The sequence below is a fragment of the Sphaerodactylus townsendi genome, linkage group LG03, assembly GCF_021028975.2.
Source record: "Sphaerodactylus townsendi isolate TG3544 linkage group LG03, MPM_Stown_v2.3, whole genome shotgun sequence".
NCBI classification, from domain to species: domain Eukaryota; kingdom Metazoa; phylum Chordata; class Lepidosauria; order Squamata; family Sphaerodactylidae; genus Sphaerodactylus; species Sphaerodactylus townsendi.
Window position 1 is genome coordinate 24,897,658 of NC_059427.1, and position 24,538 is coordinate 24,922,195.

Sequence of the window (24,538 nt, forward strand, 5' to 3'; positions counted from 1 at the left end):
AGTCCCACTATCTAGAATGAAAATGTTATTTAAAAATATCTTTCTCCCATTTTCTATCTCTGATTTCACACAACGTTCACGCAAACAGAGAGTGGTGCCAATATTTATTTCGTGTCATACTTATCTTGCAGAGGGCCATGCCTTTCCCTGGGACTCTGCTTATGTTTCATGTCTTCTGCATCTGTTGTAGTCTGATTTGTGACATCCACACCAGCATATTCTGCTACGGAAGGCTGTTTTCCACGACCACCTGAACACTCGTCCCCATGTTCTTTTCCCGCCGGACATCCTTATGTTTTCCCTCAGGACATCCTTATATAAGGATGTTCCCTCGGGATATCCTTTTCCCTCAGGACATGCTTATATAAATTAAATATCAAATCAAAAATCAAATTAAAACATGTTCACTGTGGGAAGACAGCCTTGCACTTCCTGTCTGGCGTGTGCCCTGGCAACAGGGTAGAAGTGCTGTTCCCACGTACATCGCAGTAGGCTGTGTGTGTAGAAACCTTCTGTGTTCTGTTCTGAGTGGAGATGCTCCTTCCTTCCCAACACAATCACAAACTGTCAAAATGCTTCCTTGATACGTTTTCTCTAGGCCCGGTGCTTTTCAAACTGTTACAGGGAAGTCGGAGGTTTCTTCAAAACCTCTCTGAGTCCTATAATGAGAAGATCAGTAAGAGGGGACAAACTTGCCTGGAAGACAGTTGGTTCCCTATTACTGATTTGTCTCAATCATGGGCAGTTACAGGAGTCTGGGTTATGTTTGAGGTATACTCTCAGTTCAGACAGGCAATAAGCGGGTCCAGTACTGTGCACGAACTGACTGGGTCTCTAGAACATCCTCCAGGTTTTGTGAAAACACTGCTCCCTGTGGCAATGTCCCTTGAAGTAAAAAAAACTTGAAAATGCTGCTTTAGACTAAATACAGTGGAACCTCGGTTTTCGTTGGTAATCCGTCCGAAAAGAATTGATGAAAACCAAAACCGATGAAAACCGAGGCAAATTTTTCCATAGGAATCAATGTAAATCCAATTAATCCGTTCTAGGCACTCCCCAAAACATACCAAAACACATTTTTGGTGAATAAACATAGCGTTTAATGCTGAAAACAGTAACAAACAATAACACTAGGATCAGCTTCAGAGCCAGTGGACCAATGTTGCACCAGAAAGCTGTCCAAAGAGGTCTGTTTCTGACGCCTCTTTAAGATTTGTCTGAAATGGGGCAAGACATTGTCATTAAACAAGTTGCAGACACGGCCTGCAACAGCTTTGTCCGGGTGATTTTTCTCCACAAACCCCTTGCACCTTACTGCAAATCGATGAAAACCGAGGCAAACTGATGAAAACCGAGACAAATTTCTCACTGAAAAAATTGATGAAAACCAAAACCGATGAAAACCGAAGGCAATGAAAACCGAGGTTCCACTGTCTACATACTGTACACTCAAGTTAGCTGAATGTTCTCTTGAGAATTTTTGGGAGGTAGGCTTGAGGTGGAACTTTTCAAGAAAGCTCTCTTTCCCCTTTGAGTTTCTTTTCTGCCGGTCTGTGATCGTGGTGCCAGTTGTGATCATGCTCCCTGCAACGGCTTGGCATCTCATTTTTGTCCCAAAGTGAGGCCAGGAAGCATTGCCCACATTCGCATTTTCCAGGTATAGCATAACCATGAAGCTAAATTAGTGAGGCCAGCGCTTCTTGCTTTTACACAAGCATCGTGAGGGAATGGGAAAGGCGGAAAATATAAGCACCAATGGGAAATGGGACCGACGCTTTGTCCTTGTTTGTAGGGTCTCCCTGAAGAACTGATGAGGAGCTCCATCTTTTCTGGACTGTGTGGCCGTGGTCTGGTGGATCTTGTTCCTAACGTTTCGCCCGCATCTGTGGCTGGCATCTTCAGAGGTGTATCACAGAGGGAAGTCTGTTACACACTGTGTAACAGTGCCAGCCACAGATGCAGGCGAAATGTTAGGAACAAGATCCACCAGACCACGGCCACACAGCCCAGAAAACCCACCACAACCAGTTGAATCCGACTGTGAAAGCCTTCAACAATAGAGCTCCATCTTTGCACAGGAGGGTTGGAAAGGGTGGTGGGGGCGATGGAGATTTCAGCTTAAGCTTTAGTGTCAGATTTTAACTGTATGACTAACTTTACAGACATTTACATGATTGTCGAAGGCTTTCACGGCCGGAATCACTTGGGTGCTGTGTGGTTTCCGGGCTGTATGGCCGTGTTCTAGCAGCATTCTCTCCTGACGTTTCGCCTGCATCTGACTCCTCTGAAGATGCCAGCCACAGATGCAGGCGAAACGTTAGGAGAGAATGCTGCTAGAACACGGCCATACAGCCCGGAAACCACACAGCACCAAAATTTACATGATTCTTGCAGGTGTAAACTACACATACACACTCCATCTTCATGTGCATGCATGCTTACAGCTGCAAAACTGTATGCAGTCAGAGTGGGGCTGAACGGCATTTCTTTCTCAGACTCAACAGCTCAAAATACGATTTCAGAGTCAACCGGAGAAAAAGTCACATTTATCGGTCTGATAGGAAGACTGTTCTAAGAACATCCTCATTGCCAGGTCTTCAAACAGCTTACCGTGGGTTGGAGTGAGAGAGGGGATTCATCTCTTTCTGATAGTGACACCCTTGATTGACTGGCTGCGGAAGACAAGAGCGGTTGGAGAAAGTTATTTTGCCAAACTTCTTTCATTTGCGTCAAAATCTGAATCAAAGCATTATTTTTATCTACATGCAGAGGTGGGATCCAGCAGGTTCTCACAGGTTCCCGAGAGTAGGTTACTAATTATTTGTGTGTGCCGAGAGGGGGTTACTAATTGGTGATTTTGCCACGTGATTTTGGCCTTAGTTACGCCCCTCCTCTCAGCAGTAGCACACAGAACTTGAAGCAGTCTAGCAGGAGGTGCACTGGCATGCGTGGCAGCCTGCGCCTACATGCATTCGTTTCCCGCCCAAGGACCGGCGCAGTGGCTGCGTCCTTGCCACAGCCCCGCCCAGGAATGCCCCGCCCCCGGAATGCCCAGGCCGTGCCCCCGGAATGCCCAGGCCATGCCCCCGTCATGCCCTGCCCAGCCCCATTGGCGCTATGCCACAGTTTGAATCCCACCACCATGGGAACCTGTTACTAAAATTTTTGGATCCCACCACTGTCTACATGGTGTCATCAAGATTTGTCTAAGCAAATACGGTCAACCCTTGTAGTCTGAATTTCCGGCAGGGGAGAATTCAACTGTGCAAGACTGATCAGAGCTGCCTCCTCAAAGGCAGCATGTTGTTTTCCTTTGAATGTCAGGAAAATAATACCAATTTGGCCTGACAGATGAGGGCAAAGGTTTAACTACAATCATTTATGGAAAGAAGCACCAGTGATAATTTTTTTGCATTTTTTTTCTCAGCTTCCATTACACATATGACAACTGACAAGGCTTTTTCTTTCCCTATGGAGTTCACTGAGGTTGGAATACTATATAAACAACTCGGAAGATTTACTGATTGGTTTTAAAGATACGAACCAGCAGTAAAGATCTCCAGGTAAACAAAGTATAAACCTGGCCGAGGCACAAAAATTTAAACTGGTTATGACTTCAGAGAGTGTTAGATGTTTCTACAATGCTTTTAGGCCCAAACAGGCTTCTGCGGACCAGCCATTAGGTTGGATACTCTCACACACACAGGATTCCACCCACACCAGCCTGCCCTTTCCCCAGTCAGTCTAAATTGCACAAGATCTGCTCATCAGCCAAAACAGGCCTAACAATCGAGGACTCTCATCTTCTCCCAGAGATAGAGCTAAACCATTGTGCCATGCTGCCGGGAAGAGCCACCTTTCACTCTCTCTGCTCTCTCCTCTAGAGTTCCCTCCAACATCTCATCCCTCTTCTTGACGGTGATTGGATGCTGAAGCGGCCCTCCTATGGGCTTACCTGAGTGGCTGATTTTCCCACCCCCAACATGGATCTTCAATAGATCTTCCAGTGGCTTTCCAAAATGGGAAGGAGGGCTTAGATGGGAAGGAGGACTTAGATCAGCACTGGTGTGTGTGTGTGTGTGTGTGTGTGTGTGTGTGTGTGTGTGTGTGTGTGTGCGCGTGGAGGGCTTAATCCTTTGTCATTTGCCAAAAACCAGCTGGCCCTTGTTTGCTGCTTTTTTTCGGGGGGGGGGGGGGGGGGGGGAGATAGTACACACATACTTGCACCATATGAGCCTAGGAAAATGTAGCAGGGGCTACTGTTAATTCCCTCCGCCAGACTCAGGACTCTGTACCAAACTTAAAGGCCCCCTACCCTGTTAAAAAAAACTGCAGAAGATTCATGCATAGATCTCTCAATGTCAATCTAGTTTGGCACCTCACACATTTAAACCCCGTGCAGATTCCAGTGTCTTCAGCAGTGGACCAAATGCACAGAAATGTGGCATAAAATTGATTTGGAATACAATGGTCTAATTCCTTTTCAAAAGAAATATTCACCATTTTTTAAAATAAAATGCCCCCCCCCCCCCACAGAATAAGAAAGTGGGCAATTTTTTAATTTTAGGACAATTTATATGTCACCTGAAAGAAATTACTGCAGTCTGACATCGAGACAAGAGTAATGTACAGTTCTCAAAGCAATTGTATTCTTTTTGGACTGACAGTCTGGAGCTGCTGCTAAACAATTTATATTTCAAATATTTCTCCCTGACAGCCTAGTTATTAAGCTTCCATTCTTAGTAAACTATCATTGGCCATAAAATACAGTTTTTAGTGCATCACTTTTAATGCTTGCGTGTGGGCATCTGTTCACACATTTGCCTGCATTTTTAGCTATATAGGATTCTGGATTTTTGAAAATCAAAGGAGAGTTTTTTCCTCACTTCCAACACAATGAAAGGTACAAATAACACAGACATGTCATAATCATCATACCTCAGACCAAAGATTCCAAACCTAAAAGTGGACTCAAAATCCCAAGTCCAAAGGAACAAATTCAATGGGGAAAAATGCCGCTTCCATGCAATAATGAGAGTATTTTTTTTTTTTACTCAAGCATCTAGGAAACAAAACCGACCACGAAAATAAATACAAGCACATAAACTGCCTTGTGGTGGTGCTGTTGTCACAAATTAGACGAAGGAACAAAGAAGTTACGTAAAATTAGCCAATATTTAGGAGGGGGAAAGCATTGCTTTTTGAGGAGGAGATGCCCATAATCTATACGGAAAAAAAATCAGCAGAGATTTGATGAGAAAGTAACACTGGGAAGAAATATGATTAGTTTGAAAGATAAAAGATTTTTATCTCCCACACAAGAGAAGAACACACAAAATACGGTTTTCTATGAACCGTCACGGCAAGGGAAACTTTAATCCCCCCCACCCCATTTTTTTGTGTTTAATTTTTTAAACACAAGAATGAGGACAAGGATACTTATTCAGAAGCAGAAATGATGCTGGGACATGTCTTAACTGTGCTTGTCAACATAATTGTTACACAAGATACCATTCCAGTAGCCAGGAAGTTGTAAGTGGTAAAACAATTCTGAAAGTCAAGTGGCAAAACGAGTAAACAATGGACCTTTACGTGTAGCAATTTTGGCAGCTCGGCAAATAGCAGAAAAATCTGCAGTGCATCCATTCTAGAGGGAAAAATGTTTTGTATTTTACATGTAATGGGAGGCCTTCAGGTGCCTTCTGTTAGATGAAGATGAGGACTCTGAATTCTTAGATTGTTTCTTGGCTTGTAGTGTCAAGAAAATTAGAAAGTATGACACTGTGGCCATTTCTGCATGGGCCAACAACAGAGCCTCAGGGACGGTAAAAACACCATCCCTGCAGCGCTGTTCACATGGCTGCTCTCAGTGGCCCACCAGGTGCCTTTGGGAGCTCCCATGCTTTCACATCCTGCATGTGAGCTCCCAAAGGCACCTGGTGGGCCACTGCGAGTAGAAGAGAGCTGGACTAGATGGATTCTGGTCTGATCCAGCTGGCTTGTTCTTATGTTCTTATGCTGCTGCTGCAGCTCAGCAACACCATGCTCCCCCCCCCCCCACAAATGGCAGGAAAACACTACTTTCTTGACTTGCTCAATGAGTGAGTCTTTTGGAAAGCGGCGTCTTCCCGCTGGAGCCGTGTGAAGCACGCTGGTGTGAGGGCGCCGCTTTTAGGCACTGCCGGTTTGCTTTGTTTACCTACCTTTTCTCCCTGTGAAGCTCTGGAGGGCAGGAGGGACACACCCATGCTGCCCTTTGACCCAGGTTGGAGGGCAGCATGGGTATGTCCCTTCCTCCGTCCAGAGCTTCGCAGGGAGAAAAGGTAGGTAAACAAAACAAACCAGAGGCAGCTCCATGTGGAGCTGCCCCGAGGCGGCTTCAGGACCACCCACATGGAACCATGCAAGCGGTCCCGAGGCTCCACCAGCATAAATTATGCCAGTGGCCAGCCACTTCTTCAGCCCATGTAGAAATGGCCTGTGATAAATTTACTGCATTTTCAAGTCTTATGATTTTTGGGGGTGGGGGGGGCAGCTGCCAGCCTATATAGTTGAACAGGTGTGGTCTACTGATTTTGAACATCAGGAATTAGGAAAATGAAGCCTCATAATCGCTTACAAGTAACAGGCAAGAAAGAGCTTGTACGCTTTCACAGGAATCATTTTCCCAACATTTATAAAAAGGGCTCCTACTTTGGTTGCAAGCTTTCCCTGCCTTGATCCAGTGAAGAAGAAGAAGAGGAGGAGGAGGAGGAGGAGGAAAAGGAGGAGGAATTTGGATTAATATCGCCCCTTTCTCTCCTTTAAGAAGACTCAAAGGGGCTTACAATCTCCTTTCCCTTCCCCCCTCACAACAAACACCCTGTGGGGTAGGTGGAGCTGAAAGAGCTATAAAGAACTGTGACTAGCCCAAGGTCACCCACCTGGCATGTGTTGGAGTGCACAAGCTAATCTGGTTCACCAGACATGCCTCCACAGCTCAGGCAGCAGAGCGAGGAATCAAACCTGGTTCTCCAGATTAGAGTCCACCTGCTCTTAACCACTACACCACACTGGGTCTCTAAGAAGTTTTATATATGCAAACAAACTTCCGCGCACATATTTACCAGTCTCAAAGCACTACATTTCCATCCTGTTCCCTTCATTATCCTTTATCTTTCCAAAGCCGATTAATCATTTTTTTTTAAAAAAGCTTGTAATGTGGCTGCAAGTTAAATTCTTTTTTTTTTTGGTGAACTGACTAGTGCAACTGAATCATCTTTTGCAAAAGTGTGGGCCGGCGAGATGGCAGATGACAGGGTATAATTCCACCTACCCACGTTGTAGCCTTTGTTCTCCCTATTTTTTCCCTGCCTTGTCCACTCCTTTGCAAACAATTAAACTATTGTGTGCCAAAGATCTGCTCGGCACACATGCAGAGCAGCAAGAACAGAGGGAGCGGGAAAGAGAATTCGCAGGAAAAGAACCTTATGTTCTTTTCCTCTCTTGCTTCAGCCCAGCAACGGGACTCTGGCAGCTACACCACAGTTACCGCCTCTCACCTGAGGGCTGTCTTGACTGCCATCTTTCCCTTCCTTGCCTTCAGAACTGCAAGCACCGATCACCTTAAACATGGTGGGAAAAGACCACGGCTCAGGGGCAGAGCATCTCTTTTGCACATTCAGGGGCCCAAGTCCAAGCTCCGGCATCTTCAGCTAAAAGGATCAGGTGGTCGGTGATCTCTCCCCTGAGACATTGGAGAACTGCCAATAGCCAAAGTAGACTAGGGGCAGGAGACCCTTGGCATATGTGCTCTGTAGCAGCACACGAGACCATTTCACTGGGTGCCCATGGCCAGACCTCTGCCAAGCACTGGCAGCACTGCTAAGCCAGCAGTACAGGAAAAAGCAACTGGGGAGACCTATGCCTCCTATCACTGCCTAGACCTGTACAGCCACTAACTGAGTCCAAGGCAGACCACTTTGAGGCAGTCGGCTTTCTCCAGTTATATCTCCTCTTCAGTGGCGGAGCCACAAGGGGATGGGGGGTACGCCGTGCACCAGGCGCATGCCCCCAGGCCCCGCCCCTTTCCCCCTGCCCTCCCGCGGCGCCCCTCCTTCCCACACTTACCTTAGTTCCTTTCCTTTTTCAGAACTTTTTCAGGCTGCAAAAGGCCTGTTCGGAGTAAAAACGGCCTGAGAAACTACAGTTCCCAGGAGACCTTGGGGGTCACAAGGTCTCCTGGGAAGTATAGTTCCCATCAGGTCTTCTGCATCATTTATTATTATCCAGATACTACAGATAGGGGGAGAGGCTGTGGCTTGGTAGTAGAATATCTCCTTGGCCTGCAGAAGGTCTCAGGTACAATCCCTGCCATCGCTGGCTAAAAGGAACAGGTGATGTGAAAGTCCTCCATTAGAAATCAGGGAGAGCAGCTGCCAGTCTGAGTAGGCAAGGCGGGGGGGGGCTCATGTGAATGGTGATCTAGTTCAGTGCAAGGCAGTTTTGTGTGTTCGTGTGAATTTAGGGCCTTCTGCATGCAAAGCAGGTGATCTGCCACTAAGCCATGGACAGGCTGACCAGACGTCCCGCTTTTGGCGGGACAGTCCTGCCTTCAAACAATTTGTCCCGCGTCCCGCGGGTTATTGCAATTGTCCCGAGTTTTGGGAGGCTGCTGCACTGCATTCCGGGGCGCAAGGCAGTGCGGCAGCCTCCCGCGCTCCTGCGGCTGCGTGCGCATGTGACCACCTACCCCACGTCCCGGTTCACAAAGGTGACCATCTGGTCACCTTAGCCATGGACCCTACCCTTAGAAATGTTAGCTGCCAAAAGGCCCTGCAATGAAAGAAAGGCAGCATACACATATGCTAAACAAACACACAAATAAGCAAAACAAAAGCTGAATGAACTACTGCATTTTATGATCCTAAAACGACTCAGGCGAACAAAGGCCGAGGCGCTTATCTGGTGATGAAATAAAAGTCTCCCTCACTGTCCAGAGTCTCTTTCAGTGGCTTTCTACTTCGTGTTTAGCCTTTGGCCACAAAAAGAAAACAGGTGTCAAACTCGCGGCCCTACAGATGTTATGGACTACAGTTCCCATCATCCCCTGCCAGCATGCTGGCAGGGGATGATGGGAACTGCAGTCCATAACATCTGGAGGGCCACATCTGTAGTCTATAACATTTGGAGGACCATGAGTTTGACATGTAATGGATTTGAAGCTGAGATTTCAGTTAAATATCTTTTCACCAGTTCTGTGAATAAAGTCGGGGGGAACTTGTGAGTTAGCACTCTGTAAAGACTGGTCCTCCACTGGCATTTATACTGGCTTCTCAGGAAAAGACAACAACAGTGGAGTCAAGATCCTGGAGGAACCTTTTTCATTATTTCCACTGAACAAAAAGCTGAAGCACGTTGGGAAGGACAGCTTAAGGAAGCTTGCCTCTCAGCTTTGCTTTCTGCAGTGGCTTCGTGAACAAGCAAAGAATGTCAATTGCTGGCGATGTCAACCTGACATCGCATAAAACTTTCTTTCCTTCCTTCTTCCTAAACTAAAGTAAAGCAACTTTCTAAACTAAAATAAAACAACTTTGAAGGCCCAGCATCTAGGTCACAGGGCATAAAGGCGATCAGCCCACTGAATGATTACTTGGCTTTTACATGGCTGATTAGTTCGGCAAAATGTTTTCAAATAAATTTGATGTTGGGTTAAGCATTTGACGGGAACCAACTCCTAATTAAAATGACTTCCATACAGGTCTAGAGAGAGGGGACTACTAAATACTCATGAATAGTAATGGGTGAACTCCCCTTGGCTCAGTTCAATTTATATTGTTCTGATCCTTCCTTATAAGTACAGAAGAGAATCCCAAGTATTCTCCAGCATTCACAATGGAAAAGTGCTAATAGTGAGAGCCAATGTGGCGTAGTGGAGCAGCAGCCTCTTAACATGGAGAACCAGGTTGTTTCCTTGCTCCTACACATGAAGCCAGCTGGGTGAACTGGGGCTAGTCACAGTTTTGTCAGAACCTTCTGAGCCCCATCTACCTCACAAGAAGTCTGTTGTGAAAAGAGGAAGGGAAAGAGTTTGTGAGCCCCATTGAGAGTCCTTATGGTTGAGAAAAGCGGGGTATAAAATCCAAACTCTTCTCCCAATACTCATATCCCTCGCCTCCCTGTCATCCTTCGCCTTTGTTCTAAAATATTCATGGCAGCAAATTTTCCTCAGTCTTCCTCTCTCCCACAAAGTGCCAACAGTAGCATAACCGCAGAGACCTAAGGTCAGGGAGATCCTTAGTCCAGGGATGCAAGGACTATGTCCGTGGTGGTGAACCTTTGGCATCCCAGAAGTTATGGACTACAATTCCCATCAGCCCTTTCCAGCATGGCCCTTTCCAGCAATGTCCATAACATCTGGAGTGCCAAAGGTTCACTACCACTGGACTATGTGGACCAGCAGCAGAAACTGGGCTTTTGAGGGCAATATGTGGACAAGCAACAAGGTTAGGATGAATACCCATACATTGCCAGTGTCTCCATGGTCATGGCAGTAAGGAGAAATTAGCTAATGGCTGATTGGGCCATTAGTGAGCCATTAATTTCATCAAGGCAAGTAGGGGGACAGATCCTTTTAACATCAGGCAAAATATCTGTGGTCTATCTTGGGTTCCTAACAGATGCATCGACACTCTCCGAAGTCAAGGCTACTACAGCTGCCTATGCTATAATAAGTAATAATCATTAAAGAAATTGTCTAGAATTTGAAAGGATCACCTAGCCAGCACTTAACTGTGAAGTGCCTTGGGTATTCCTTCATCTCACATAAAGGTCAGGTTCAAGTGTCTCTGTCCCTGCTTTGCTGCCATAAGACTGTCAGTGAACACACTTTCAGGAGAGTAGCCATGCTGGTCTGTGGGAGAAGAACTAGATATCTGACAAAGGGAGCTTTGTTCCTTGAAAGCTTATATCCTGAACATCTTGTTGGTCTGTAAAGTGCTATTGGGTATTGACCTTTAAGGCCTTAAGTGGGTATTGACCTTTAAGGCCTTACGCGGCCTGGGACCCTCGTACCTTCCGGACCACATTACCCCATATGTCCCTACTCGGCCTCTGCGTTCAGCAGAGGCCAATTTGCTGGTGGTTCCTGGCCCCTCAATGATGCGGCTGGCCTCCACTTGGACCAGGGCCTTTTCAGCCTTGGCCCCTGCCTGGTGGAACACTCTTCCTCCAGGTGTCCGGGCCCTGCGGGATCTTGGTGAATTCCGCAGGGCCTGTAAGACTGAGTTGTTCCACCGGACTTTTGGAGTGTCCAGTCGCTGACTGAGGTGCCCCTTCCATTCCTCCCGTTTCGGAGTCCCCTTTGCCATCTAGGGGACCCACTTTTTGTTCTGTTTCCCCCTTCTTGGCAGGGTTTAATTGGGGTTATTGCTGATGCCATTTTTATTGAATCTACTGTGTTTTAATGGGGTTTTGTCTGTATATACTATATGTAGAAATTGTGTTGTGTACCGCCCAGAGCCCTTCAAGAGTAGGGCGGTATAAAAAACCCATAAACAAACAAACAAACAAACAAACACTGGACTCTAATTTAGTGAATATAATGAAAGACTGTCGGCTTCTATAACGACTCTTGAAAAAGTTTGGTCATATCCCATCATTCAAAGGTTAACATTTTGTGTTTTTGCACATTCATTCCTCTTTGGTGAACGCTGACCTTTCCTTAAAACTGCACTTGAGACACCTTCCTTTCTCTAGATTAGGCAGCATAACAAAAACCAATCTCATACCAAAGGGCTGTCATTCAAGTGAGTTGGTGACATCAGAATGACTTGCAAAGCCTGAGGACACATTGGCGGTTTGGGAAGAAAACATGTCACAAAGTACTTCTAGAGAGAGAGCTACCAGGTCGGGAACTATAGGGTTGGGGGAAAGAGCTTGCTCCCTCTATCAGTATCCCATTCATGCTTTCAAATCCACATTGTCTTACCTGCCTGGATCAGTAGAACTTTACCTCTAATGAGAATCATCTTAAGATCACTGTCTGTATAGTGCCTAACGTATTACTTGGATGGAGGCTTGACAGTTGAAGGCTGGGGTAAAGCTCAGGCTGAAAAAAAAAAGGCCTATTCGCAGTTCAGGCTTAAAAACGGCCTGATGGGAACTATACTTCCCAGGAGACCTTGTGAGCCCCAAGGTCTCCTGGGAACTGTAGTTCCTCAGGCTGTTTTTAGCCTGTACTGTGAATAGACCTTTTTTTCAGCCTGAAAAAGTTCTAGGAAAAGGAAAGGAACTAAGGGAAATGTGGGAAGGGGTGTGCGAGGGCGCTGCAAGGGGGTGCCTTGGGAGGGCGGGGGGGGGGGCGATTTTCCATGCCTCCCAGGTGCTCCTGGTGCACAGCGCACCTCCACCCCCTCGTAGCTCAGCCACTGGGTTCTACCATCACGAGCCAAAGCTTGTAATTGATGAGATTCCACCAAGCTTTTTCACTATGATGCTGTTACCCAAAGTGGCCTGGTCTGTTCTTTTAAGGGTTGGGGAATTAGATAGATACAGCCCAACGATACGAGAGGCAGAGAAGAAAACTCCACCAAAGTATACAGAGGTCCACTGTCTTAGAAACCCACTCAAAATCAGAACTAAGGCAAAAGGTACAATTTCATTAAAGGATCAAAAATAATAAAAATAGTGCACTGTGCTTTGTAATGCATTGTGCTTTGATAGGTTTCAACATTTTTTTGGCTGTTGCTGTTGTATGTATTTGTGTGTGTTTTTTATGTGAGAAAATAGAAAGTATTATAAAAGAATTACAAGATCAAAAGACAAGACAAAAATTAAATAAATGAAAAACAAATAAATAATGAAAAACAAAATTTAACAATAATAATTATAATAGTCTCACTGGCCATTAAGGAGCTGCATTCTCCCCCCACCTATCCCGGTAAGCTGACAAAGCATTGCCTCCTTCCCAGCTTTCATAGGGACCCACAAACAAATGTCAGGTAAGCCTGGAGCCCCTCAACTTTCCTTCACATGCTTTTATCTTTAATTCTTTGTGAGCTGTTCTGTGGACTGCATCTTATAAGGAACAGAACCTCAGCTCCCTGCCGAGCCAGAATAGCTGGAGGTGGTTTTTCACAGAACAATCCTGAGCAAAGTTACACATTTCGAAATCTGTTGGAGCAACATGATCTGAGTGGAATCTCTTTACATCTGGTTTGTGTCTATTCATGTGTAATATTCCTTGCAGGATTGGTCTTTTCATTAACAGACTTTTTGTTAGATATAGATAAAATGCTTTAAAAAAAAGCTCACTCAAGAAAACAAAAGAAATCCCTAAGGATGGCCTAAACATTTTAATGTTCCTATATAAAAACAAAAGACTAAAATACCTTCTTGCTCCTCTCTACTAAGAACAAAGGCTTTCCTGTAAGGCTCCCCTTCTCAAAAATGTGGCCCCTTCTGTACACACAAAATAATGCATTTTCAAACCACTTTCACAACTGTTTGCAAGTGGATTTTGCCATTCCGCACAGCTTCAAAGAGCACTGAAAGCAGTTTGAAAGTGATTTATTCTGCATGTGCGGAATGAGCCTAAGGCCCTTTCCGCACATGCAGAATAATGCGTTTTCAAACCACTTTCACAACTGTTTGCAAGTGGATTTTGCTATTCCGCACAGCTTCAAAGAGCATTGAAAGCAGTTTGAAAGTGCGTTATTCTGCATGTGCGGAAGGAGCCTAAGTTGCTTGACTTGACCTTTTTACATTTCAAAGAGCCCATTGGACTCAGTGGATGGATACTGCTCATGCTCATAACACTCCTCCCCAATCATCTCTGTGGCCCACACTCTGTTTCCCCTCCCCAGCTGGTATTGGTGGACATGCAGTGAGGCATTCCACTTCTCCACATAGCACTGAAGATGCTTTTTCTTTCAGGAAAATATTGGAATGTAGGAAATTTGATATACACGTTCATGGAATTGCTTGTACATTTGAAATTCAGATATGAACTTGAACCTCATTACCCATTTTCAAAGCAGGAAGGAAAATGCAAAAAATATAATGCAACCAACGCAACATTCCCTTGCAGAATAAGAAATAAGAATTAAAGTTGCTTTGGAGGTCAGGATGACATTTTGCATTTGATGTATGAATTGCCCTTGTTTGCAAGGGGGCACAAGAAAGATGTGTTCTGATGTAGTATCGGTCTTGAACACCGAGATATCAACCCTCAGCCCGGACATCACTGTATGCTACACATATGAACCACAAACTTTTTTCTACTGCTCCAGTCTTTTGGGGAAAGGGGAATGTAAAACACAGTATAATGCGGGATATACAGCTTCAAGACTGAATTAATTTTTGCAATGTGCTTTCACAAGGGAATTATCTATTTGAAGACCACCTTGATCTTACACCTGTTTTCATGAGGAGAGGAATGAAAAAAAAGATACAAGAAAGACTGTAAAACACAATCAGCACATTAATTATTGTACAAGTTCATCAATTTTATTAGTTCATGTTTATCAGAGCTCCACATTGCAGAACCATGTTTTTCTGGTCAATGTAATGTAGAGATGTGATGCCCATTTTCCTAAAAGACTACTTTTTATTGATTGATTGAAGACACTTTAGCTCTCTTTTCTCCTAAACAGGACTCAACACAAGTTAGAAAGATTACTAATGGAATAAAACAAAGCAAGCAATTAAAATCTAATGTGGAGATGCTAAGGTGACAAGGTGCATGCATGTATGGAGGGGTAACAGATACTGCAATAAATACGCACTGACAAGAACACATGTTTGGATTAGTCCCATACATTTAACTAGGGTTTAACTCAGTGTCATTACAAAAATGGCTTTGCACGTTATCTAGGATATATATTGCCAAACCTACGTTAAAGTGCACCTCCTACTGTCTGCACCATCACAATCTTTGTGTGAGCCAGCAAGGAAGGCCTTGGGCATCCCAATCCAGAGCACTTGGTGACTGGGGTTGGCGCCACTATGCCACCACCTCCAAAGGGCTATCAGCAGTGCGGGGAGGCAAAATAAAAAAAAATCCCCTCCCCACAGCCAAAAAGCCCTCCATTGTACTCAATGAACTCATGCCACTCAAAAGGGTGGCATAAATCCATGGCCCGGGGCCGCTGCATATCCACAGGCAATGGTGAGGCAGAAGATGACTGAGGTTGGATGAACCCCAGCCATGCCTCCCAAATGCACCTACTATGCCGGCAAGGGTGCAGGAGTGTTGACGCAATGGTCTGTACTGGGTCCAGGCATCTTAGTGGGCTTCAGTGGCCACTGGCCAGCAGATGTACCCAGTGGTGGGATCCAAAAATTTTAGTAACAGGTTCCCATGGTGGTGGGATTCAAACTGTGGCGTAGCGCCAATGGGGTGGGGCGGGGCACGACGGGGGAGTGACCAGGCATTCTGGGGGTGGGGCATTCCTGGGTGGGGCTGTGGCAAGGACGCAGCCGCTGCGCCGGTCCTTGGGCGGGAAACCAATGCATGTAGGCGCAGGCTGCCACGCATGCCGGTGCACCTCCTGCTAGACTGCTTCAAGTTCTGTGTGCTACTGCTGAGAGGAGGGGCGTAACTAAGGCCAAAATCACGTGGCAAAATCACCAATTAGTAACCCCCTCTCGGCACACACAAATAATTAGTAACCTACTCTCGGGAACCTGTGAGAACCTGCTGGATCCCACCTCTGGATGTACCGCTCTGCAGGCTAAGTGCCCCAGGGAGAGCCTTTCTGCCAGCATTGGGTCACTTCACCTCCCGATGGCGATCCCCCCCCACCCCCACCCCCAGATTTGGCCATAAGACAACCAGCTATGAATGCCTTTCACTCAGTCAGTATACAGAGGGAGGCATAGTCCATGGCTGCCCAATTACAGAACTCCCTCTCCTCGCAGATTCACCAAGTCAAGCATCAGTACCGTCCCATCTTCTTCAGACTCGATTAAATCAAAGGAGAGTGGGGGGGAAAAGCGGGGTCCACATATTTCAGTAAATGATGGGTGTGGTTGCTTTTAAACTTTTTTATTACCACGTGACCATCATACTACTATGTCAGCGAACACAAGCAGAATACAACCTGCTGGGATTTCTAATTTTATTTATTTATTTATTTATTGACTGATTGATTGTGTGAGTGGCAATGCGTGAACTTAGCAACCTTTTCGGCAGTTAGAAATGAATGGTGACGAGAAGGAATCCCGAACTGCATGACTGGATTATATTCCCCGCAGGAGAGTCGTCAAGCACGCTCGGAGTCCTCCTGATGCCCCAAAATGCCCCTGTTTGAAACTGTATTCATTATGGGCTGGACCACCTGACCCATCTGGGACTGACCACGTTTGGAAATTATTTGCAAGGGGAGTCCTGAATGGACACCAACTACAAACAAAACGTTGTAGCAAAGTTAGTATTTGCACCTCTCTGGCCCTGTAGTGTGTATAAACATTGAGATTAAAAATATGGCAGACTATGCAAAACTTTAAATGAGGTATCGCCGAAGGCTTTCACGGCCGGAACCACTGGGGTGCTGTGTGGTTTCCGGGCTGTGTGGCCCGTGTTCTAGCAGCATTCTCTCCTGACGTTTCGCCTGCATCTGGATCAGATCCTCTGAAGACGCCAGCCACAGATGCAGGCGAAACGCCAGGAGAGAATGCTGCTAGAACACGGGCCACACAGCCCGGAAACCACACAGCACCCCACTTTAAATGAGGGTTGGGACATCTCGGAATTCCACTGGGAAACTATTTCAACAACATGCAAGTTACATGCCAGCTTACCGCTGGGAGACACGAGTTCCAAGTTGTTGTGTCGTCGCTGCTGGCGCTGATGCTGATATTGCAATTGTCAATTTGAGATGCGCTCAGCCCGTGTGAAGGTCCGCTATTTTCCAGCTCTTCGTTCTGTTGCCTCTTCATACTTGCCAACATCTGCAGTTCAGAAGCACTCAGGCTGTCCGGCTGGTAGTTCCTCCAGTTGTATTCCTATGAATAATATTGAAATGAAAACATGGGACTGGAACAAGATGGGATAGTAAGGAAATGTACGACTGCAACAGATCCCCAGAGCGATACATAAGAAGACTAATGTAGAAAACGAGCCCTCATGTTTCTTACAGGGCAAGGGGAATAAATACACTCTCCTGCTTCAACCATGGATAGGAGTTACTTCTATACATTTTCAGAACAGAAGCGGAATGTATGGTAGCTTCTATAATGGGCACTTGGTTAATTTGCTCTGTGTTCTGTCATTTTTTTAAAATCCCTTCAGTAAACTTCCAATATTCTGTACAAAAGAAGAAGAGACATTCAAACTCACTCTCAGAATTATGTCCCTTATTGGAAAAGAGTGCTACCACATGGAGTACCCATGGCCTAGTACAGTGTTTCCCAACCTTTTCGAGGTCAGGGTACCCTTGACCTCGCTCTTCATATCTCACGGTACCCCTGCCGCCACCCTCCACCTTCCCCTCCCATTGCCCCTGCCTGCCACACCCCCCACCTTCCCCTTCCAGGGTGAAGGGTAGCACTGGGGGTGGTGGTGGCTGCTGACCTTGTGGCAGGCCCTGCCCCATGGGCCAGCTCCATGTCCTTGTTGGCGCCGGTGGGAGACACCACAAAAAGGAGGGGTGGTGGTGGTAGTGTTGCCGCGGTACCCCTGGGACATGCTCACGGCACCTCAGGGTACCACGGAACCCTGGTTGAGAATGGCTGGCCTAGTATATAGTACATGAAGCAAGACTGGGAAAGACCTCTGACAGAGCCATAAGAAAATCAGATCCAAACACTAAGTACAATCCTAAACAGGGTTAGAAGCTTCTGATATCAATTGTCTTGGAAAGATGCAACTGTTCAGGATTGCATTGACAGAAAAGAATACTGCACTATGTGGACCACTGGTCTCATTCAGTAGGGCAGCTTTGTACGTTTACATACAAAACAGGGGTGGGGGAACCCTTACCCTTTTATTTCCCTCCTGTTAGTCTTGGACCAACGATCAATAAGCGTGCTCTGGATACAGGATCAGTCGTTTTATTGGGTTGGCATCAAGAACTCAGCTTCAGAAAGCCAGTTCTAATTATTCTGGCTTTTATAGTTGTTCTGCGCCCGGGGCGTGGTCCCCGCTGGGACTCCTGTTGCCAACCCACCTTCCCCTGACCGGATGCTAGAACTCCTCCTCCGCGCTCCCTTCCTCCTCCCGTAGTCAGCCCAACAGGGCTCAGCTGGTCTCGCTCGCCCGGTTCACCCCTTCTCCGGCTGCTGTGGCGACGGGACTCCTCGGCGCCTTGTTCCTCTGTTGAAGGAACAACGCGTCTTTCCCCGCAGCTGGAGCCCTCGCCCGTCACGCCGGCCGAGGGGAGAGCGGGACGCCGGTTGGGTCTGTGGCATCCAGCGTTGCTGGGGCACTGCCCGTCGGCCGCGGGCTGGGGAGCAAGACCGGGGAGGGGGTCAGGGCTACCCCCACTCCCGGACAATAGTCATATTTATTCCCCTTTGACTCCCCTAGATTCCCCCCTCCCATCTTCCCATAGAATGTGAGAAAACGAGGTGTGAAAGGCTTTGTTTTTGAAGACAAGTATCCCAAGGCCAGAACAGCGATAGTCTCCTCCTGCGCCCGCGGCCTCTACTCCTCCCAACCGGAGTACAGAACAAACGCCCATTAACATATGACAGGAACACAGAAGGGTAAATAGAAGGTCAGCACTTGCACCCCCACCCCATCGGAACTGATTTCCTTAGCCCAGGTGTGCACCTTGACGCCTCTTTGTCTGAGGGCAGGAGGGGCAGGTGACACCCCTGACACTTCCAATACAATGTAAAACAAGGTAACAGCTTGGATCCTGACTAGTTTTCCATGGGCGTAAGGGAGAGCAACTTTCACTGATCCATTCCCTCCTGTGGGAGACTTCTGATCCCTGAGGATCAGCATTTCGGGGAGAGGCATTTTGGGCTGCTTTGGAAGACGGCTACTGGTGAAAACTGCTCCCGTCCACCTGTGTAAATCTAGGCAGGATCCTACCCAGCATTCCCTGAACAAGTCCTTTTCTTGGCCCTGCCCTGCCATAAACATATAGAATTGATAAATTAAATAAGTTTGGTTATATCACAGATTTTATAAGCATTCGTTGGAGGAATAATTGAGTGTGCAATGTGCTGTCAAGTAGCAGCCAACTTATAGTGACATCTGGTGAAGTTCTCAAGGCAAATGATCGAACCGAGGTAGTTTGCCATTGGCTTCCTCTGCAGAATCTTCCCTGGGAGTCTCCCAAGTACAAAACTTTCATAGCTTCCGAGATCTGATGAGACTAGGCTATACCATGCTGCCTTCCCTCCAGCAGCGGGGCTACCAGGGGGCAGGATGTGTGTGCCACACACTGGGCCCACAGCTTTGGGTCACGTGGGGGCAGAAAATTCCTCCTTCCCTCGTGGCACCCCCCACACTTGCTTTAGCAAACAGAGCAGGCTGGAGAACAGGCCTACTTGTTCCCTTCCAGGATGCAAACGACCTGGTGGGAACTACATTTCCCAGGAGACCCTGGGAAATGTAGTTCCCACCAGGTCGTTTGCAGCCTGGAAGGGAACACAGGCAGGTCTGTTCTCCAGTCTGCTTGGTTTTCTAAAACAAGTGTGTGTGTGGGGGGCACGGGGGGGGGGGAAGCCATAGTGTGCACTGGGCACACTCTGGCCCAGCTACGCCTATGCTTCCCTCCCAAAGGAAAGATTATTCTTCAAACAATTGCCATCTTGGCGATGCTTTAGAGACTTAGGATTCAGTGTTCAAAAATATATGGATACCTTTTTTTTTTTTTTGGAGATGATCAGGTCATCCAGAAACGTCATAATCATATTTATTATTTCACTGACTTGTACCCATTTTTTCAATGTTTAAACTACCGCACAGGAAAGTAATTTCCCAGCATTGCTGTAACCTCTTCAACATTATCAATCTAATTTAACCCTAATTTAAACCATTGTTAATGGTGTCTAATGAAAATGAAACATTAGACCGAAATCACTTCTGTACACGCTTATGTAAGGAGAGAATTCGCGAGAGCTTGCCCAGCGCACTCCGTTCCATATTTCTTCTCTGACAGTAATTCCCAAATCTACTTAAGCTTTCAATACGTTTTAGTCAAAAACATCAAGGCACATAAAGAGAGAAACTGACATATCAAAAAGGAAGTTACCCCTCCAGTTTATTACAAAGGCCACAAATAAAACACATGCCAGAACAGAAGCTAAAAACAAACTAACCTTCAACCATGTTATGAGACATTTATTTATTTATTTATTTATATTTTAGATTTATAGGCCGCCTCTTCCCCGAAGGGCTCGATGAAAGATGAACATTGATGAAAGAGAACAGAATGTCAGAAACTTAATGTCTACTTTACATTCTGTAAAGAAGCTCAGGGACCGGTTTCAGTTGGGTAGCCATGTTAGTCTGAAGTTGTATTAAAAAAACTGTGTTCAGTAGCCCTTTGAAGACCAACAAAACTTTCCAGGACATAAGCTTGCGTGAGTCAAAGTTCACTTCATCATAGGCTTCCTGCATAATTCATGCAAATGTATATAAAATTAACCTGTACACTCCCACAAACGCCAGCTGGGTGACCTTGGGCTAGTCACAGCTTCTCGGAGCTCTCTCAGCCCCACCTACCTCACAGGGTGTTTGTTGTGAGGGGGGAAGGGCAAGGAGATTGTAAGCCCCTTTGAGTCTCCTACAGGAGAGAAAGGGGGGATATAAATCCAAACTCCTCCTCCTCCTCCTCCTCCTCCTCCTTCTTCTAAAATAGCTCAACCATCCCCCTTTTTGGCCAGCGGACTCCCACTCCAAGACCGTTACACGGTCTATCTCTTCCATGGGGGTGAACTCTTTGGGAAGTCCCTAGAGAAGATTTTGGTGGAGGGCAACAATGAAACCAAATCCATGCCCAAATCCTTATCCCGCTCTGATAGGCGATCTTCAGGCCCCATAGTTTCCGATGCTCTTTCCATATGTTGCAGCATTTTTGCCAAGACAACAAGACAGGAGGAGGGCATCAGCCCAGACAGCAGTTCCATGGAGAACAGAACATGGAGAAATTCTCCTCCAAGTCTGATCAACCTGACCATGACAACAAGAAAGGAAAAGCATGACTCAGTTCCTATGGGCGGGGCATCTAGCATCCTTTAGGCAACCTAAGTTACTCCTGATGTTACAACACCCTTGTAATGTTTGTTCCTGTTATCTTCTTCTTCCTGTTGACTCTTGTTCTAAATTTCGCCCTTCATGTTACTTGCATGGTTTCTCAGTTAACATCTCTTAGCAGTTGTGTGTTCAGATAAGCATTAGTTAGAAGCTTTCAGAGAATGTTGAACCGAGGAGCCAAGGGGTGTTCCCACCAAACAGGAAGAGGAAAGAAAGTATTTCCTGTCTGCCCAGTTGGGTGATGGGAATCACCCACAAGATGTCTTCCTGTCACTCTGAGGAAAAGGGCCTCTCACAGGTGATTAACCAAAGGTTTTTTTCCCCACCCAGAACATCATGGCAATTGTTATTTCCTGGCAGCTCAATCTTGAAAAAGACTTTTAAAATAAACTTCCTGCCCCCTCACCTGTTTGAACAACAACCCCTCAATCAATGAGCTGTGGTTTATGCCAGGGTTATTTTTATAATCTTTATGACTCGGATTTCAGTAGTACTTATAATATTCTAGACCTGAAATAGTACCTGTAATATTCCACACAGTCAGAAAGACAAAATATTCAAGCCTCCCTTTGTGTACCCTTGAAAAACATGCGTTTAATTTTGAGGAGATTGGTTATGTAATTTTTGTTTTTTTGTGGGTGTATAAATAGTTCCTCATTTTTTACTGATGTGTACTTGACAGCACAAATAAGTCAAGTCCATTTACACAACTTGACTGCCAATTATGTACATTCTTTCCATACAAGTCCCCGTTCTGCCTTTGGCTCAACCAAGCTCACCATCCCACACTTGTGTTGGACCATTGCAGTCTTTGATTCATACATGTTTACAACTGATAATTAATGTTCCTTTAGACTGTGAAAGGCGCAGGAGGAAAGAATGAGGGGGGAGGCACAGATGAACATAGAAATTAAATTTTCATGTTCCATAAGAGTTCAGAAGTTTCGCTCCTACTGTGAGCCTCTTTGATCGTAAAGAGCAATGTGCACTCAAGACTTTAATCATAATATTGAAATTTAAACAATGGTGGGAATACAATCCTCAGTAAAGGGGGGAAATGAATGCCTGCAGAAAAGTTGGTCAAGGTTGAGTCTAGCGTGATTTGAAGTGGCCAAGAATAGAACATAATGTTGGTTTGCAAGAATAAGAAGAGGAATCAGTCGTTTCTAACACATCTGCATCTTGGTGGATCGTTCAGCTGCGCTATAGACTTTTGGACACTTTTCTAAATATCACATAGGCCATGCCTTTATACTGAATTGGTTTCAGAATGTTTGTTCTATGACCTTGATCTGAAAGAAATCAGACTGCTTTTTCTTAAAACACAGCAACGAATTTGATCCGCTTAAAGTTCAATTTTGTTCTTCGCCGCAATCATATCGTTTTGCATATTTTGTGCATTCAACGCTTCTGCGTAATGAAGCAGATGTCAAAGCAACTAATTCCTCCCAAAATTTGGAGTTGCAACAGTCAATTTATTCAGCCTGTGAGATTAGCTACATTCTTACTGGTCAAGTTTATTAGCCCCCACCCGTTATCCAATCCCAAATAATCTACAGGTGCCCCTCCCATTAGAAAATGAGAAGTCACAGCGCCAGGAACAACCTCTCATTTTCGGATGGGAGGGCTGCCTGCCAGCTTAAAACAACTAGTTTCTGCTTCCTACAGCAAATTTGCCTGAGAATGCTTCGGCAGGTAAAAATCTATAACAAAACGTATTTTCTCTGGTTTCTGCATCATCACTTCTGAGACAATCATTCTTGTTTGGCGAGATTCAGTGCCCACAAAAAGGTGCAAAATGAGCAACCCCATAGAGGGAGCAGCAAGGAGCAACCCTATTTCTACGAACCAAAGCAGAGATCCCAAAAGAGAGTCCAATGTAAATCAGCCTCAATCAAATGCAGCGGCTTGTCTTCTCACGGGGGTCTCAGTCAGAGATCACATCACCCCCGTGTTGTGCCGCCTGCATTGGCTCCCAGTGGAATTCCGGATCGTCTTCAAGGTGCTGGTTCTGACCTTTAAGGCCCTTTACGGCCTGGGGCCCTCATACCTACGAGACCGTCTCACCCCTTACGTCCCAAGTCGTGCCCTCCGCTCTGCAGAGGCGAATTTACTGGTGGTCCCCGGCCCCTCCATGATGCGGCTGGCCTCCACATGGGCCAGGGCGTTTACTGCCCTGGCCCCTGCCTGGTGGAACGCCCTTCCTCCAGCAGTTAGGGCCCTGTGGGACCTTGAAGAGTTCCGCAGGGCCTGCAAAACGGTGCTGTTCCACCGGGCTTTTGAGGGAGCCGGCCACTGAGCCCGCCCCTCGTGTTGTCCTGCACACTGGCTATCTATTGGACCATCTGCCAATCCCCTCCCTTCCCAGGGTTTGATCACTGGGGTTGGGTGCCAGACGTCTTCTATTATTAATCAAATTATTTATTGAAGGCTACTACTGCTGCCGTAGTTTTATAGTTTTAAGGCTTTGTATTTTAACTGGGGTTATTCGATTTGTTTATTGTATTGTTGTTTGTTGTGCACCGCCCTGAGCCCTTTGGGGGTAGAGCGGTTTACCAAATCGAATAAATAAATAAATAAATGCTTCAAATTACTTCAAAGCAAGGGAACCCAGTGGGGGGGGGGCGCTTTGGGGGAGGCTTGGAAGTGGGGCCTTGCCCCTGAGCTCCACTTTTATAAGCACGTAGCTGGAGGCGGGCAACTGCTCTCCCCAGGCTCTGGGGAGACCAGCAACCGAGCTGCAAGGAGCCCAGTGGGGGTGGGGGCAGGGCTTGGGGAGACTTGGGGACAGGGCCCAGCCCCTGAGCTTTGCCCGCTGCCTCCGTACTTTAAAAGCATGTAGCTGGAGGCCGGCAACTGCTCTCTCCAGGATCTGGAGAGAGCAGCAGCCGAGCCACAGGAAGCCGGGGGCAGGCACCTGGAGACCGAACTGTCTGCGGGCGCCATTTTCCCTCTGTACGCCTCTGGTGACATGCCTCTGAAGATGCCTGTCAAAGATGTGGGGAAAATGTTTGGAGTAAAAACTACCAGTCCATGGCCACACAGTCTGGAAAACCCACAACAGCCGGTTTGCATTTAATCTTTCTCCTAGAAAAGTGCAATTGCTTTTAGAAAGGTGTAGTCAACAGTACAGATGAAAGCTGGCAATCAGGCTGCAGTCAAAGAGCAACCGCAACTCTAATGTGTTCATACATGAAAAGAAGATGAATGTTTTTTATCTAGATTCCCCTTGGGCTCTGAGCTGCAATCGGACGCAGCCTTCAGAATCAGGGTGGACTGGCTCTTAGAACGAGTGTAACAATTCTGGGCATATCACTCAACTACCTGCTGCTCAGCCATTCTTTC

At 46.3% G+C, this 24,538-nt stretch overlaps 1 protein-coding gene across 1 annotated transcript in view; it reads right to left on the reverse strand.

The window, feature by feature from the left end:
- Window positions 1–24,538, reverse strand: part of CFAP20DC (CFAP20 domain containing) — a 195,279-nt gene that overhangs the window by 50,006 nt on the left and 120,735 nt on the right. The window contains exons 12-13 of the mRNA XM_048487317.1: window positions 16,783–16,986; window positions 2,611–2,672 (exon numbers count right to left, since the gene is read on the reverse strand). Coding sequence (XP_048343274.1) covers window positions 2,611–2,672; window positions 16,783–16,986 — 266 coding nt within the window. The remainder of the gene's footprint in view (window positions 1–2,610; window positions 2,673–16,782; window positions 16,987–24,538) is intronic.